The sequence below is a fragment of the Perna viridis genome, chromosome 2 (genome assembly GCF_037379345.1).
Source record: "Perna viridis isolate PV_CMFRI_1.1 ecotype Kerala chromosome 2, ASM3737934v1, whole genome shotgun sequence".
Classification (NCBI taxonomy): Eukaryota; Metazoa; Mollusca; class Bivalvia; order Mytilida; family Mytilidae; genus Perna; species Perna viridis.
Genome location: NC_142446.1, coordinates 67,567,863 through 67,585,411, shown reverse-complemented (window position 1 = coordinate 67,585,411; position 17,549 = coordinate 67,567,863). Strand labels below are relative to the sequence as shown.

Sequence of the window (17,549 nt, the reverse complement as noted above, 5' to 3'; positions counted from 1 at the left end):
ATCATTTTCTGAGCGATGCATAGTCGATTTACAAAATCTTAGTATTATTGGACATACATGATATAAACATTACATTGGAACAAAACATCAAGTGGGATATGTACCATCCGTTTCATAGGAACTGCCTGGTTTCTAAATGGGCAGTTTCTTAATGTAGCTTCAGTTTACTTGTGATGACAAGCTGCTTCAATATACTCCATGCTCCCAGTTTTTAGTGGAGTCCGAGTTGTGACTTTGTATGCTTTATTTTGGTTATTTTATGTTCTATGTAGCATGTGTCTGTTTTCCATGTCTGGTTTGTCCTTAGATTACCTTCTACTGATTTCTTTGTTCCATTGATTACTCTTCCACAAAAAAGGACTATTTTTATTTTTGTTTTTTTTTTCAAAATAAATAGAATCTAGATTTGTTGACATTAGTAAGACATGCTTACCCTCCCTGAGTGCCTCCAGTCACTTCTCTTTTTTCTTTTGGTTCGGTCATGCTACAATTACAAGTGCTGAAGATTTTTTGTTGTGTCCTTTTTTCCTCAGCTTAAGTTTTATATATGAGATTCCATTCATTATATTTTCAACATTGTGTATACAGATTATTTTGTATTTTAGCCATGTGCTTGGATTATGAGGTCTCTAATGAATCCTATTCTGATGCATCAGTATTTTTGCCTATATTTAAAGTAATTTCTATATCACAGAAGGCAAAATGAAAGCAGGTCAGCCCACTCAGAGACTCTAATTCCATAGAGTAGTTTCATCAGAGTTGTGATGACATATATGCGAGCAATACATGTATTAGTAAACATGCAATAATGACATATTCAGGTATCCCATTAACTTGATCAGCATTTCCTTCCTGTCATTAGTCACATGAAGGTTGTTTCATATATGTCGATATACTTGTAGAAATCTCTATATTTTATTCAACAATGACTAGATGAATCCTTGTATACATTAATAAGGTTTGTGAATTGCAACCAAATCATTAAATGAAAGTGTTGTTCTTTAAAGAATAAAGCTTTCACCAACCAAAAATGTCAAACAGTTATTTCATAAAAGAAACAACTCAAATGAGGGGCCAATGCATTATTGAACTTCAACCTTATGTAGCCTTCTGCAGACTGGTTAGACTGAATTACAAAACACAAGGCATAAAACATTTATTTCATGTCAAGTTTACTGTCTCCATTGAAATATCAATATTTTATAGAATTTTTTTTCTTCTAAAAAGACGAAATATAACAAGAGGCTCACAGGAGCCTGAATCGCTCACCTGGTTCAATTTTTGCCTTTCAAGGGCAATAATTATAACAAGGATGACATATTGGACTTCATAAGGCCTTATTATATCATTAAATAAGTTATTTTTTTTTAAATATCATAGTTTCAAAGATATTGGCCAAAAATTGTCAACTTACGCCTTTCAAGGCCAACAATTCTAACAAGTAATCATCTGACAACTTTGACCCAAGAGACTTTTGTAGGCCTTATTATAAAGATCATTTCATCAATTGAAAGTTTTCTTTATCTATTACAGTTTTCATGATATTGGCTGAAATCTACAAAAATGTAATATTTCGCCTTTCAAGGGTAATAATTCTAACAAGGAGTCGTTAGACAATTTTGACTAGGTGGAGACTTTTGTATGACTTTTTATCGAATGAAAGTTTTTTTTATAATATCAATTTTGTTTTCAAGATATTGACTGAAAACTGCAATAACCGTCATTTTTCACCTTTCAATGGCAATAACTCTAGCAAGGGACATCTTCAAAACAATAGATACTTTTGTAGGCATTATTATAAGGATCATGAAAGTTCTTTCCTACATATATCTATTATAATTTTCAAGATATAGGCTGAAAACTGCCAATACCTTCATTTTGCACCTTCCAAGGGCAAACACTCTAATAAAGTCTGACAACTTCGACCCAAAGGAGTCAATTGTAGCATTTTTCAAGCTGAAGAAGGAAGGTCACATTTATTTTCAAACAACTCTTAGTTTTTGAGATATATGTAGAAATTAGTGACTAGACCCCTGTGGCAAAGACAGCATGTTTTTTGACGAATCAAAACTCTAAACTAAACTTTTGTGAAAGATACCCTACGGAACACTCTTGCATGGTTTCATATATCTCTGCTCAGTAGGTTCAGAGGAGAAGATTTTTGAAAATTTTTTATCAGACAACGACGACGACGGACGCCAAGTGATGGCAAAAGCTCACATGGCCCCTTTGGGCCAGCTCAGCTAAAAATGTGTTGGTCACTCACTATGTGATTTCTATTTCATTTCTAGTGTTTTTTTGGTCTACTTAAGTGAAAAGAACATGCAAATTCAGACAGTAAAAATTTCTGGTAATTTAATGGAGCATGTCACAAAAAGCAATTTAAAACAAAAAATTACAGTGCTAGCTTACATGTATAACAACATCATATCATTTTGTATTTTTTGTGACAAACATGTATGAAGCTTGAAAGTCATTTTTTACATTTGATTTCTCGACATATGGTTAAATTCATGATTGTGATAACTGAACAGATTTTTGAAACCACAAATGCTACGGGTATTACAGAAGCAGAATTTCCTCCACAATAGATGTTCCAAATGGAAAAAATACATGATATTTTATAAATGTTACAGTTATAATAATAATAGTTCATAAAGCAAGTTGATTATGGATTTGTCTATAATAAGGTCTCTAAAGGAATGAAATTAATAAATTTGTTGACAAGAAAATTCTAAAATAAGTTCAACTTATGCACACATTTCCTTATATCAAAGGGGTAGATTAACTAAAAATTATTGTTAGCCATTATAATTTTGTGAAATATTCAGTTTACTCTCTTAAAATATTCCATGCACATTATAAAGTTATAATGGTAATGAAATTCTGATGTAAAAAGTTAACTTATGGATGCTTTAATGCTTAACTAGAAGTTCTTACATTGATTGCTAGAATAAAAATTGCTCAACACAGTGACCTTCTCAGCAATGCAAAGTGGAAAACATCAAACCACTCAAAGCATAGTGAAGGCTAACAATTTTATATGGTTTATATCTATATTGTTACTATAAGCCAGTTTTTGTCATAGTGTTACTTGTTATAAGCCATTGTCTTTGTTTTCATCAACACCAATGTCATTAGATGACTCTGTATCACATCCTGAATCACTTACTTCTTCAGCCATTTTACGTACAGCTATACTAGAATGACTGTCATTGGTTAACAATGAGTCACATGGGGACTGACCACATTTATCATTGGTTGAAGATATGTCACATGTCTCATGCAACTTTACATTAATGCCATTGGTTAAAGAATCATCACATGAAGATTGTCCACTCTTTCCATTATTCATGACTGAATCACATGACAAATGACCATTATTTTTTTTAGTTGGTGACTGATCACCTGTCAACTGTCCAACTCCAAAAAAGTTATTTTTAACTACATAATGAACACATTGAAGTATTACATTTCTTTCATGTCTTATGTCATTGGCAAGAAGCTGAAAAAAATATAAAATTTACAAAAATTTTAGAGAGCATGCTCACATAGTGTTCTAAGATATTTTTTTTAATATTCTAGGTTTATGTGGGAAAACAATAAAAATTAACTTGGCCCCAATTAAGTCCACTTCCCATCTCACAAATCCTTTCAGAAATTCAAGTTGTTTTCTGCATGCCAAAAGGAAAGTGAAGCATATTGAATGATTTTCCACAACAAAATCTGACTAGCTCCAGGTGATGGGAATGTGGAATCCTACATGTAGAACACTGTTGTAATACCACAAATACACACATTTGCACTCTGGAAAAACTTCGGGGGCAGATCCAAATACGTTAAAAAGGAGGGGTGCCAGCAAAAAATGGGAGGTTGCTTGAACATCTTTTGTCAATTTTACACATAAAAATGACAAATTTTCTAATAAAACAGATGGGTGCCAACCCCCTGCACCCTCCTCTGAATCGCCACTGGTCCCTTATACCAATTAAAAAGTAATCCCCCTAAATATAACAAGTTTCTGTGAAATCAAACCCGTGCAAGCTTTATAGCTACTAATTATTCAAAAAACTTTGAGTGAAATCAATAAAAAAATAGAGGCACTATCCAAGCCAAAAGAAGTTGTACAGTAATTGACAGACTGGTCAAAATCATTATACCCTCGCAATTTAGTTGCCTTAGTTATAATAAATATATAATTGTTCTCCCAAGATGTACAATCAAAACTGATCTTAACCTAAACTTCTTCCATAATATATGAAAATATTCTTTTTCAGATGAATGTAGAATGATGCAGTGATTAAGCAAACACATCTCTTTCCAGTGGTTTTTAGTTTTAACTCTTCCAAAATAAAATATATGATGAATGTTCATTTGGCAAAAAAAAAGATTTTTTTACATTTCAGACTTTTAACATCTGTCAGAGCTAGTTGCAAAATGTCTGTATACTAACCTTTTCCAGAAGTGAGGAAGTATTTCTCTTCTTTGTTGGAATATTGGATTTGGGTTCTTGTTTTCTCGATCGTTTATTCCTTGTCCTTGAATTTTTTCTTTTATCCATAGCTACTTCTGTATGTCCATTTGTAGGTTCCTCTTCTGTAAGGTCCACAAACTTACTGACTTCCTCAGCAGACTTAAGATCTTGAACAATTTCTCTTAGTATTGATTTCTCTTCTGGACCTTCAATATCATCCTGGTCATTTTCTGCAAAGTAAAGATTTAAAAATAGGGTATTAATGGAACATTTAGTGATATTTACACAGAATTTATACCTGTAGTGAAAAAAGGGGGAAGCAAAATGTTCAAAATGGCCTAACTCAAAAACAACATTTTGGATTTGACTAAAAATTAAACTTAACCCTGTATGTTATGATACTTTAAAACAACTGTGCAAACTTTCAAAAATATTCATATATCCATTTTGAAGTTATTGTCTGGAAAACATCAAGATAGGATAGACAGGTGAACAAGCAACTTTTGATGAGGGTATCACATAACACCACTCCACTTCCTGTGACAGGGTATAAAAACTAACAAATATTGTCAGTCATTTTGAACAACAGATTGAAAGGTTTGTCACAACAAAAAAATATGTCAACTACTTGAGGGACACTTTGCCTTTAGAAATTAGTACACTTGCCTCATTGTAAACTGCCTCTTTACTTTTAGAAATTAGTATAATTGCCTCATTGTATACTACCTCCAACTATCTAGAAACATTCCCTTTGATACAGAGTATGAAGTTTTTATTACCTTATAGCTGATATATTGCTGCTCGGACGTTAAACCCCAACAAACAAACAAACATCTTAACTCATCAGATAATTTTAGGAAGGGTGCTTCAACTGATTTTATTCTAGACAATGCTCAGTGATTTACAAAACAAAATCTATCACATAGGATAAAATTATGTTTCCCACAGATTAAAGCTGCCATTCCAAAAGTTCTGCAGTATGCATTTTATCTATAGCCCCACTTGCAAAGGGGCATGGGATATATAGTAATAGGTGTCTGTTCTTTCTCCCTTCCTTCCTTCTGTACACAGGGGGTGGGGGGATTTTTTATCTCTCACTCCTCGTATACCACTCAACAGAATTGAATGAAACTTTCACAGAATATTTATTACATGTTTCCATTGTGCACCTCCTATTTTAGATTTTGATTAAAACAATTTGGGTACTTCATATAGTGTAAAATGGAACTTGTCAATTGTGAATATGGGGACATGGGGAACCTATCTCTTATTCTTGACTACTACACCACTGAATGGAATTAAATAAAACTTTCACAGAATATTTATTACATGTTACCATTGTGTAACTCCTACATAAGGTTTTGATCCAAATTAAAATGGATGTAAAAAGGTGCATTTCATCAAATAGGGGAGTTTGGGGGGGGGGGGGGGGTATCAAGTTATTTTTTGTTCAAGTTATGTTCTTACACAGAGGGGGACAATACATTGAACACATTGAACGTTTTGATCATATACCACAGCATGGATCTGGTCAGAAAATGACATACAGTATCTCTGGCCATTTAGATTTCTGTCAAACACTTAAATAATCTTATTTAATTTAAACTCTTAATAAAGGTTAATTTGAACTTATTTCTGAATGCAGGGTTCTCCCCAGGATTTTCAGATAGCGTTGTATTCAGCGCGAGTGACACAACGTTAATATGTCTCGTGTCAAAACGTGCCACTTTGTATTTAATGTATTATATAAAGATTAATCAGTGTATTAAAAATGTATATTTGTATATTGCAGTTTATGTTTACATGAATTATTTGTAGGTAAATATTTTACCTTTTTTCTTCTTTAATTACAGTTTTATTTGGGGTTTGATATTAATTATTTTGAAAGCCGAGTGTCTTAACATCTCATTATCTCAACAATTTACAGTTAGTGGTCTTCACATTTACTGATATATTCAATGAAAGCCTTGAGGACTATTTTTGAGCTGCTATTCAAGACAATTTGTATTTAGTTTTCTGTTAAGGAGTTAAAGTTTTCATTAGTAATTAGTTCTTTTCTATATGAATTGTAGGGTGGGCAATGAATAAAGAAGTGCAATTCATCTTCTATTTGCCCAGTGGTACATTTTGTGCAAATTCTTTTATTTTGAGGGATATTTTTGTAGTGACCTTTCTCTATTGCTAAAGAGTGGGCACTTATTCTATATTTACAAATTATTGACCTCTCAGACTTGTATCTACAGATATCAACATAGGAAGGCCTTTGGTTTTGTCTATAGATAGTTTTATAGAAAGATAACTTATTGCTTTCACCTACAAAGGCTGTTCCAGGATTTTAGATTGGGAGGTGTACATTAAAAATTTCGCTGAGCCGAGTAAGGCGAAAAATTTTGAGGTTAATCTTCTGAAATATTCTTCTAGAGTGGGTGCAATGTAGATATCTTTTGTGGTAAAATTAGCGAGAAATTAAAGTTTCAACCTAAAACCGCCTAAATCTACCCCTGTTAACCCATGCTTTGCATATTTTTTGGGCCCCCCCCCCCCCGCCACGCCTTGGCTGTATCCGCCCCTGACCTATACTACTATTTTGTAGCCAAAACCAAGTTTCTTTATACGTAATTTAATTGTTGTTATCCATTTATTTGAATCCAGGATATTTGTATATATTTTGTTTACCAATGTATTCTTATTCATAAATCTTATTCTTGTTATGTTAAGTTGGCACGCTAGTTGTTTTGTTTCGTTTTTAAATATTATGCTTATATGTAGTTTATGATTTGAAGAAAAAAAATTTTTCCCCCACACTTGTACTATTTTTAGACTTGGGGGATTTTACAAGCTACTTCTTAACTAAATTTCCCGCCAAAAAACATGTGCTCTTGATACACAACAACATGGCAATGTAAACAAAACGGCCATTTCCCTTTTTCCTTTCAAAGTGTTTTGGAAGTATCTGATGGAATAAATATTGTTTGGGAATTGAATATGTTCTTTTATAAGGTAAATCTGCTTCTTAATGTTGAAAACATCATGTGATTGTGCAATTATACAACTTTGCATTTATAAATAGCCACATGCTTTTGGCCAGGGTTGAGTGAATTCTTACCACAGTCAGTTTTTATTGGTTCAGTATCAGATATTAATATCTGATTGACACCATCATTAAACTTCATTTGTGGCCAGGTGGGGTGACTGATAAAGAATTTTGTCGGCAATGTCATAACTTTTATTGGCTTCAGACACCTGTGCAGTCACACGGTGGTCAACTGCCCATAGCATGTTTACTGCTAATTACCTTGTAAGATGCTGTAAATGACCTTGGGGCACACACGTTTCCTGTCGTAATTGATTTTTAATCCTCAAATTTAAGTTTATAGCACAGCGCTGGTAGCAAGATAGCACAGTACCGATCTCGATAGTGCAGTGTTCAATCTCAATAGCACTGTAAAGCGAGGGTTTAAGGGCCTGGGGAGAACACTGTGAACGGTTATTGTTAATTTTAGTACAGAAATTCCCAACCTCCAAACTGCATTTGAAATTTAAAACTCATTCCAACACTGTACCAGTCCTTTCAGAAAATATGAGAAACTTGTAAAGTCTGGAAAAAGTGAATAATTTAATGTGACTTAATCCAATTCTTAAAAAACAACTGATTTGAATAATGTCTGAGAAAGGTCTGTCTGCTTTGGTTTGGTTAGGCTGAAATTAATATCTGCCACTTCTAGGAGATTGAGAAAATCCAAGCAAATGATACAACTGAAAGACAAACCTTCTATTAATGATTTCTCTTCATTACACTCTCCTGCATTCTCACCTCCCTTGGATTCATCATCAATACTGTCTGAAGATTTATTGGCTGAAAAATCATAGTACTTTAATATTGAACCAAGATTATTGTAATTATTGGAATAATAAGGAAACTTTTTTCTTAGTCCTTGACAAATATATCATGATAACTTTTTTGATGATTTTATATGGTTCAAAGCAAATGAACTATGAATGATCTGGGTATCGGTTATTTATCGCAATACATATATCTAAATTAATGAGAAATATATAAATTTACTTCCTTGTTAATTCCCAAAGCAATTTTTAATAGGTCAATTAATTGGTATCTTTAACCTGTTCAGAGACAAGTAAGCCATACACTACATACCAGCATCTCTTTCTCGACGTCTAACCCGACAAGTCTCTATCCCAAGTTCTTCTTTTTTGTCTACAATCATTTTATTGACTTTATTCCTAATAGTCCTGAATGCACTCCAATGTTCCTCCTTATCAGTTTTTTTAGCTTTAGCTCGAGCCCTGTTTCTAGCCTTAATAGCTTTTTTAATTTCAGGAGTCATAAACACTTTATCACCGTATCCTACACATGGCATGGATTTAGAATCAGTCCCAGAATTCTCTTCATCTGAAGTTTGGTCACATGACTCCAGTTTCTTTTTCTTTACGTCAGGTACTTCCTCTTCTCCAGCAGACTGGTTCCTTTTTCTGGTACCTTTCTCATCATTATTTAGATCAATATTTTGCTTATTGTAATCTCTTCCTTTCATTTTCCTATATAAAAAAAATAAACATTAATTTAATCAAAGAAAAATCATGGATAGGATCATCTACTGTTTCAAAAATTCTTCAATTCTGGTAAAATTAATGAGTATATATGTCAAGTGTCATTTTCTTTTGTTTCTTCGTATTCTGCTATTATGTTACTATTTGTTGTGTTTGTCTTTTTTTCCTGTCTACTCTTCATCCTTGGATTACATTCTTTTGGTTACCATTAGAAAGCTGGTTCCCTTGATTTCCCCTCTACTGAAATAATTTTCATATCACATGCCATAACAACCTTGGGATATCAGTATTAACCTTGCTTAAGGGTTAACATGGATTAAAGGGCAGTTCTAAATGTGATAATAGGGAAAAACCCACATCAAATACCTGTTTACCATCAGTTTTAGTGCCTACGCTTTCAAAACTCAATCATGTAACATCAACCATTTTGGATGAAATAGCAGAGGAAAATTTGATTGAAACAGAGTTAGAAATAGTTACACCTGCCCGAGACTGGCTAATATTAGCAAAAAATTATACAGCCATATAGTAAATATACTGAAAAATTGTATTCAGGACTGGCTTGAATTTGAGTGAGTTTCCTACCCTGAGTGAAAACTTAAATATTGGAAAGATGAACAAATTCAAATCTCAAGAAATTTAACAGATTTTGAAGCTAAGAAAAAGTTAAACCCAAAAAAATTACTCCAATTGTATCTTCCCAGCTTATGTTGTTGTAATTTGTCATATTTTAACAACTAATGCTTGTTTTCTTGATGTGATTTTTACCTGAATTACAGACTCATTAAAATTTCCTGTTATATACTGAATATGTACAATATCAAATGGAATTTACCCAAAATATTTATTTTGTAAAACTTCTCCTCTACACTTTCTCTCCTCCAAAAGGGCTTTCTTTTTCTCTATGTTGGCAGTAGTTGGAAAGTTCCTGAAACAAAACAGAATTGGCTCTATTTACTACCAAATTTAAGAAATTATTGTGATGTTTTTCATCATTGCAAAAAGTGCAATAGATTTTAAAAAGCAAAAATATAAACTTGCATTTTATAATGCGAGTTAACATTTTTGCGGTTTAAAATCAGTTTAAAATTATCAGATTTTTTTTTAAATTTAAAAATAAAATGGTAATCATTAATGCACACAACGAATTCTAAATTTACAGTATAATTTTGTAATATTCAAGGAAAATGGAGCAAGACCTTTCTCAATATTGCAAATATGAATGATCTATGATTACTAGTGATAAAATCATAATAGTAAATGTACAATGTATGCAAATATTTCTGTCTAAAATGTCACATTGGCAACTCAACTATATTATCATAATTATTTATATGCAGCCTACAGTATAATTCTACAACAAAAATAAAAGGAAAGTAATTATCTTCAAAACTCACTTTTTTCTTTCTTCTCTCCATTTATTAATATCTTCCTGTGATTCTAATGACCAAACTTTTTTTGCCAAACCACTTTTATGTTGCTAAAAATATTAACATCTCATTAAATAATGCAAAAAATTGTTTCATCTACTACAGCATTACCAGGGCTCTTCTAGTCCAGATATTCCTGTGGCATTTTTATTCACTGCACACTTACTTTATGTGTATTATTTTAGTTACTTTCAGTTCTTTGTTGTGTGTGTGTCTGTTTTCCGTGTCTGGTCTTTGTCCCTGGATTACATTCTTTTGATTTCCTCAAGAATCTTGGTTCCCTTAATTACTCTTTTAGCCTTATTGCAAGTAATCGAGCAAAATCAAAATTTATCCTCTATTATATAATTGTTATTATCACTCAAGGTGCTTCAATGTCAATAGAGTTTAGTTTTATCCCAAAGTCATTATAGCACTGTACTTTGCAGCGCTATGATTTCAGCAATTAATTTTAGTTAGAATGCACTATGGGCACTGTGCTATAATTTTGGATGAAAGCCGTAAGAGCTGTGCTATGCCAATAAGCAATGTGCTATTAAAAATTATGGGGAGAATATGCGCGCTAGTACTGGAATTAATGAAAATTTGGCCTAATTGATGTAAATAAACTTTGCAAAAAAAGGCTTTGACATTGAACATAATACTGTTAAGTTGAATAAATTAACTGAAACACGTTTGTCCAAACCTGTAATGGTAGCTGTCGATAAAATGTATTTCTCACGTGAAATTTTATATATGTATCACTGAGTCATAAAATGATTGTGATATGTCATGTCATGCCAATTATCATTTTTCCTGGTAATACAAATTTGTTGTACATATTCTACTTTAAAAAGGTGCTTGATTATGAATGTAAAAGGATATTATGGTCTACATGTTACTATATTTACTGATCTTAAGATAGCTAAATCAAAACAACAAACTTACAAGCTGTATATGAAGCTGAACCAGTTTAGGGGCAGCAATATAGGAACATCCAGCATAAGTACACTACAAAAATCAACAGAATACATGTATCAGAGAAATACACTACAAAAATCAACAGAATGCATGTATCAGAGAAATACACTACAAAAATCAACATAATAAATGTATCAGAGAAATACACTACAAAAATCAACAGAATGCATGTATCAGAGAAATACACTACAAAAATCAACATAATACATGTATCAGAGAAATACACTACAAAAATCAACATCATACATATACCTGAGAAATACACTACAAAAATCAACATCATACATGTATCAGAGAACTACACTACTAAAATCAACAGAATGGAAATCATTAAATAGATTAACAGTCAAACCAGTCTTTAGTGACCTTCTGAAAGTGACCAAAATCATGGTCCAAAGTGACAGATTTTATGTACAGGTTAATTTTACAATGCACACTACACAGGGATAGTTTACATGAAGTCTTTCAAGACAGGTTGTATTGTTGAATATAGGTTTGAAGGTATATACCACAGTAACTTAAAAGTATGCTACTGAATGCAAATGTTCAACTTACAGCATTCAGTAATAAAAGTTTGATAGTTAAGAAGCATAAACATGTACATGTACATCGACTGAATATAGCTGAAATATTGCTGCTCGGTCGTTAAATCCCAACAATCAATCAATCATGTACATGTACATGCACAATGCACCAACTATGACTACAGTAAATCTATGAATAACCAAAACTACTTGGTTCTGGCTTATCTACCCTAAAACATGAGTGCTACATTGTACGAGTTGACAGAATAATTGATTGGAATCTCATACACATGTACATGTAAATGCAGTTTGTAGTTGTGGATTTAAGGGGGTAAAACACAACTAATGGAAAAAAACTGTAAAAATCAGAAAAAACATTTTATTTTATGACTTTCTGATATCAAACTCACAGCATTTAGTGATCAAGTTTTGTTGATGATGCTACCATATGTTCATTGAAATTATTCCCATGAAATATGTGATTAAAATTTCTTAAAAAATACATATTTTCCTTCATCAAAGTAAAACCCTGAATAAAATTTAGAAATTTTTTTTAACAAGCAAAATAAATTTTAAGTGAAGATGATAATATTTTAAACATCATTAAAACACATCCAAAGTAAAGACCCAAAGTAAGGACCCAAAAAAGTAATGCATGTAGTTATACAGTTGGGTCTACAGAATAATTGACAAAGACTTGTTTGTTTCACAAAAGGGGGGGGGACAAAAAATATTTCCCTCCCTACTTACCCAAAACCATAAGGTAGGATTGTGAGGTAAGGGGAAACATGGATTATTTTAAGTGTGGCCTTAAATGTACATGTGCATAAGTAGTATTTATTCAAATACAGTAGATTCCGCTTAATTGCATAGCCTATTTGCCAGTAAAAATTATGCAAATAACCGGGCTATTCTTATAACCGAAATTACGATTTTACCGGAAGTGTGAGTTCAGGTAAGACGACGATTCTGTGGATCGACAGTTATCACTGTTCAACATTTCTGATCTGGTATTTAATTGTTATAGACCTTCACATTGTATTGTTCTTTTATCAATAAATAATAATATATATTGTGTTTATCTTGTTTATTGACCTTCTTTACGTCATGTGTATTTATAAGTAAAACCACGTGTTTCTCATCTATAAATAGTCAAGTAATTTCCTGACCTTTCTATGAAAAAAAATCCCATATTTCATATTTCAGCCAGGATTCAGTGTAATATTCATCAATGTTTGCAGTTTCTGGGCTTTTGAAATGGTCTGTGCGTTTTTATTCCTCTGTTCAATCACCATTGTACACTGATAGTTGCGTATTATACCTGTCATTGACCTCAATATATTCCTATGAAGTGTGGATAGTATGGGGCACCTTAGGGTAGTTGAATTTCATTAGACATTGTACTGAATGAATGATGACTTTTAATTTTCGGTTGATATTTATGCCTAGTAACCCAAGCTCACTAAAAACTGTTCAGCTCATTAAAGAAAATTAAATTTACATTGATAATCATTTGTAGTCGGAAGAATTTAAATAGGGACAAAAAATACCCCAAGCCGAACCCCAGGCCGCATCATAAGGTGATGTTTGGCATGTCGTCAGAAGTCATTGTTGACCTAGGTGCTTGTTTATTTTAATGTAATTAGAAATCATTTAAATTGTCTTTTATGTCCATTATGTTTTTAATCCATTATTAACACCTCCTGATTGATGATAACCTAGTTTTTACAACAATAAATATGATTGACATATTTATGACCCGAAGGCTTAAAATAGAATTTGGGAAAACTTGTCTTTACCTGGATGAGGCAAAATTCTCTATGCAAGGCCTATGAAAATAAGCGATTTTTTCCCTAATAGAATAATAGGAAATGGTTTTGTGCAGGAGAAAATTATGCTAATAACCGAAATATGCAATAAAGCGATATGTGATTAAGTGGAATCAACTGTACTACTAAAGTGAAGTAATTTTTACTACCTGTTGATGTTGATCATTGTGTTCCTGAAACTTGTCTTCGGTAGGAAAACCACGGTCACACGTATCACAATAGAATTTATTGTTCTCTGGTAAGTCTCGTTTGTCAGGCTTTAGTTCCTTCTTCTGAAAGTGGAAAAGAAAATGACAAACTATTGATGTCGAAAAAATAAATGTTAATGAATGTACATGTGGCATCCACAAGTTGAAGCATTTTTTTTTCCAGAACACTGGTTCTTCAAATCAGAGTTAATAAAATGCTTCACTGAGCGCTGCTTGATACACTTGCAGAGGTGAAACCCTGAACAGATGGGGCAAATAGGGACACAATAAGATTATTTCAGCTTAAAAGATGGACATATAAAATAACTTTAGGCTATGCAGTGTTGATTTTACAAGAAGTCAATTACAGAAAAACCAGTTTTGAAAATGAGACAGAACATATAACATCCTGCCTGACAGAGTGAGATATAACATTCTGTTTAATGATGGAATTAAAGAGAATATCATAGCAAATTGCCAATAGTAGCCTGAGATAAGAAATAAATTTTCAGGCAGGTGGAACAATGAGAAATTGATTAAGCTGCCTACAATCAATTCTAGTAGATGAAAATGAATTCCATTAAAATTTCTGCAATGGTTAATTAAGCATTTCCTACATTTACAAATAATTTTCACTAAGACTCGCCTTTTTCTGTTTCCCTTGATTGAACTGGTGATGTTGCCCTCTACCTCTGCCTCTTCCTCTCTGAAAACCTCCTCTACCATTACCTCTGTAACCAGGATTAAAACCACCTGCCCCCGAATGACTATTGTCTGTATTTTGGTTAGGACTTTGCCATGTATCATCCATAAAATTTGATTGACTACAGTCGGGATTTTGAAAATTTTGATTGTTTGTATTCATGGGTCCATTATGTCTAAAATAGTTTGGTCCTGGACATCTGTTGCCATAAAAAGTATTTCCCCCAGGTGCCTGACTTCCATGAAAGTTATTGTTATTTTGTTGAAATGGTCCACTATTCCTTGGAGGTGGCCATCTAGGACCATTTGTTTGAAATGGTGGACACCCTCCTCTGGGTCCCCCAAAGTTTGGTTTATTCCAGCTCTGTTGATTTGGTGGTGGGGGTGGCCTATGGACATTATTCCATACTAGATTTGGTGCTCTAGGACTATAGGGTCTGGGCCCTGGTCCACCATAAGGCCTGGCAGCCATTGTCTGAAAATTGTTTTACACTACAGAATTAATCTGAAATTAAGAACTAATACATATAACTAGGTATTACACAAAAAAAACAGACATCACACAGTCAACTGACACCCCTGACAATGAAATGCAACACTGTTCAGTGCAAAAGGACTACTTCATTTATTTGACAATCTCATGGAGCCTGATTTTTAATCTACCCTAGTCAAAACATTTATGCCACTTCAGGATTGAGGTCTTAGCATTTTAAGGTATTCGACCCATAATAAAAACTTCTGGTCAATTTTCCGAAGTTTACCGAGGTGTTTTATTTCTTTTAACCTCGGTAATTTTCGTAAAGTAAACGAAAGTACACTTAATTTTTATTCAATTTTTAAGAATGAAATAAAATACTTTGAAATTGCATATTTTCAATAAAAATATAGTATAATCCCTTTTTCTTTAAAAAATTTTGCATGTTCTTTTACGAATCGGAAATAAAAATTGCAGTTCATTGCATAACAACAACATAAAAGCATGGCTGACTCGGTTGTCTGCCGGGATAGACGTGGGTGATTTTCGAAGCCCTCCAGCACTGACAGTGAACCAGACAGTCGAATCTTCATCAAGAACATAGAAATTGACCATAATTATGGTATAGGTCATATTTGAATGTCAGGGGTAACGGGTTGTGAGGCGTGTTGTCCCGGAATTGACAAACTTCTGCGAAGTTCCAAGATAAACACTAGTACGTCCTGGCATTCGGGCAGAAGATTGATTGAATAGGGCACACTTCTAGACAACCTGCAGTCTTGCAGACAGTGTCTGCTTGGCCCATTTTTCTTAGCCACAAAACAGTGAAGGCAGAAATGAAATGTGGACTCTGTGGCTACCTATATGTGCAATGTATGGCTTGTAACAAGTTAAACCGAGTTGCATATGGTACAACGCACAAAGACAACAAAAGCTGCAAGGGGATGCCAAGTTTCAGTATAAACACAAAGCTTGGGGCAGGTAAGAAACAATGTGTCTTGCTTATCAGTTTGATCAGTCAAACGTCATATTACATATATACATTTGTAGGTCCCTATTTCAGACAGAGCCTCACTCCTTAGACTAAGTATAGGAAGCAATACTTCAGCTATCACCACATGCTTTTCTAGAGGCTAAATTATCTTGCCGAACTTGCAAATTATACTCATACAACGAGCGAGGCTTGAACAGGTACTGAACAAGTCCTAAAATTATGGCTACCACCCCGCCACCCCCACCCCCATTGGAAGTACTACCCATCATATCAGTCAAATGATGGCTTTTTTTACCAATTAAAAAATTAAAATTTGAAAAATATCATTTTAGTTTTAAGTCAAGTGGGAATAATAAGATATTTGAAGTATCTTTTCTGAAGAAAGCACACTTTTACATTTAAAAATCTACCTAAAAAGTTACAGTTACAAACTATGCTTCCTTTGCTAAACACAAATATTTTCACCTTTTCATACTCCAACTCAGAAAACAGCTTACCGAACAACCTCTAGCTGTCCGACACATGCACTTGTCTCATAGAAAATCATATAGAATATAGTACCCTTTTCTAAAAGAATTGGGTATAAGGGGTAACGTTTTTACCATAATTTCTGTCTACTATATAGACCAATCATGCTGACCGTGCTAACTCTGTCAACCATGCTGACCCTGACGACCGTGACAACCTTTTTGTACGTGTCAATATAAAACGTGAGAGTTAAAAACCACATCACTTAAGTGTTAATGAGCAGGAAATACTTTACCCTATACCTAATCCCTTTTGGGACCCTGCTTGAACCATATTTTTATATGAAAGAAGTGCCTGTGTTTGCTGGACTGGAGGACTTGGGAATATACAAATGCAAAACATCAAAATAAAAAAAAACTTGTGCACGGATCCTTATGCTGAGGCATGTCGCCATGACTCGAAGTGAACAGGAAAGTAGGTGAAACAACTCTGTAGGCAAGCAGGTTTAGTGGCGAAATGACCTGGATTCTAATAAGCCGTTCATGCCTATACAGACCAATCATTAATCAATGAAAATACAAATAGTATATATTTGGTTCCAAAAGCAGAAAATGGTCAAGTGTAGCACAACAGTACAAAAGAAAATATAGTTATCTTTTTTACAAAATGAGTGTTTCCAAATGACATACCGTACTTATTTCGGATAAGACAAAAAATATAGAGACCACATGTAATAGTTATGCACGAGGAGATTGTTTACAAGTCTACTTCCGGTAAGTCGAAGTGAATAAATAAGCATACATTTCTTAATTTTTTCCTTTCCAAATAATTTATTTCTGAACTACAAATATTTCAAATAATAATATGTCATAAGCTATTGCAATTCAAATATGATTTTATTGAAACGTTATTAAATTGATAGCAAAATGTAAAGGA

At 33.2% G+C, this 17,549-nt stretch overlaps 1 protein-coding gene and 1 pseudogene across 2 annotated transcripts; one reads left to right on the top strand and one right to left on the bottom strand.

Moving 5' to 3' along the window:
• Window positions 1-1,141: 1,141 nt before the first annotated feature.
• Window positions 1,142-17,409, bottom strand: LOC148626611 (uncharacterized). 2 transcript variants are annotated; one of them, XM_088570762.1, is made up of 10 exons: window positions 17,303-17,409; window positions 14,621-15,151; window positions 13,936-14,058; window positions 11,401-11,463; window positions 10,441-10,523; window positions 9,879-9,971; window positions 8,631-9,031; window positions 8,244-8,330; window positions 4,454-4,704; window positions 1,142-3,505 (listed from the first exon to the last, which is right to left on the bottom strand). In XM_088570762.1, the coding sequence occupies exons 2-10, from the start codon at window positions 15,146-15,148 to the stop codon at window positions 3,098-3,100; spliced, it is 2,037 nt and encodes a 678-aa protein (XP_088426888.1). In that variant the 5' UTR covers window positions 15,149-15,151; window positions 17,303-17,409; the 3' UTR covers window positions 1,142-3,097. The 2 variants fall into 2 exon arrangements, with proteins under 2 accessions (XP_088426888.1, XP_088426889.1); XM_088570763.1 differs by having other exon boundaries at window positions 14,621-15,181; window positions 17,303-17,387.
• LOC148626612 (uncharacterized) lies at window positions 15,656-16,288 on the top strand (annotated as a pseudogene).
• Window positions 17,410-17,549: the final 140 nt, after the last annotated feature.

Excerpts from the sequence above, each read along its gene's own strand:
- LOC148626611 (XM_088570762.1), bottom strand. The coding sequence starts at position 15,148 with ATGGCTGCCAGGCCTTATGGTGGACCAGGGCCCAGACCCTATAGTCCT. Across the intron at positions 14,059-14,620 it reads ATCAAGGGAAACAGAAAAAG|AAGAAGGAACTAAAGCCTGA; the intron begins GCGAGTCTTAGT and ends TTCCACTTTCAG. Across the intron at positions 3,506-4,453 it reads CTTCCTCACTTCTGGAAAAG|CTTCTTGCCAATGACATAAG; the intron begins GTTAGTATACAG and ends TATTTTTTTCAG.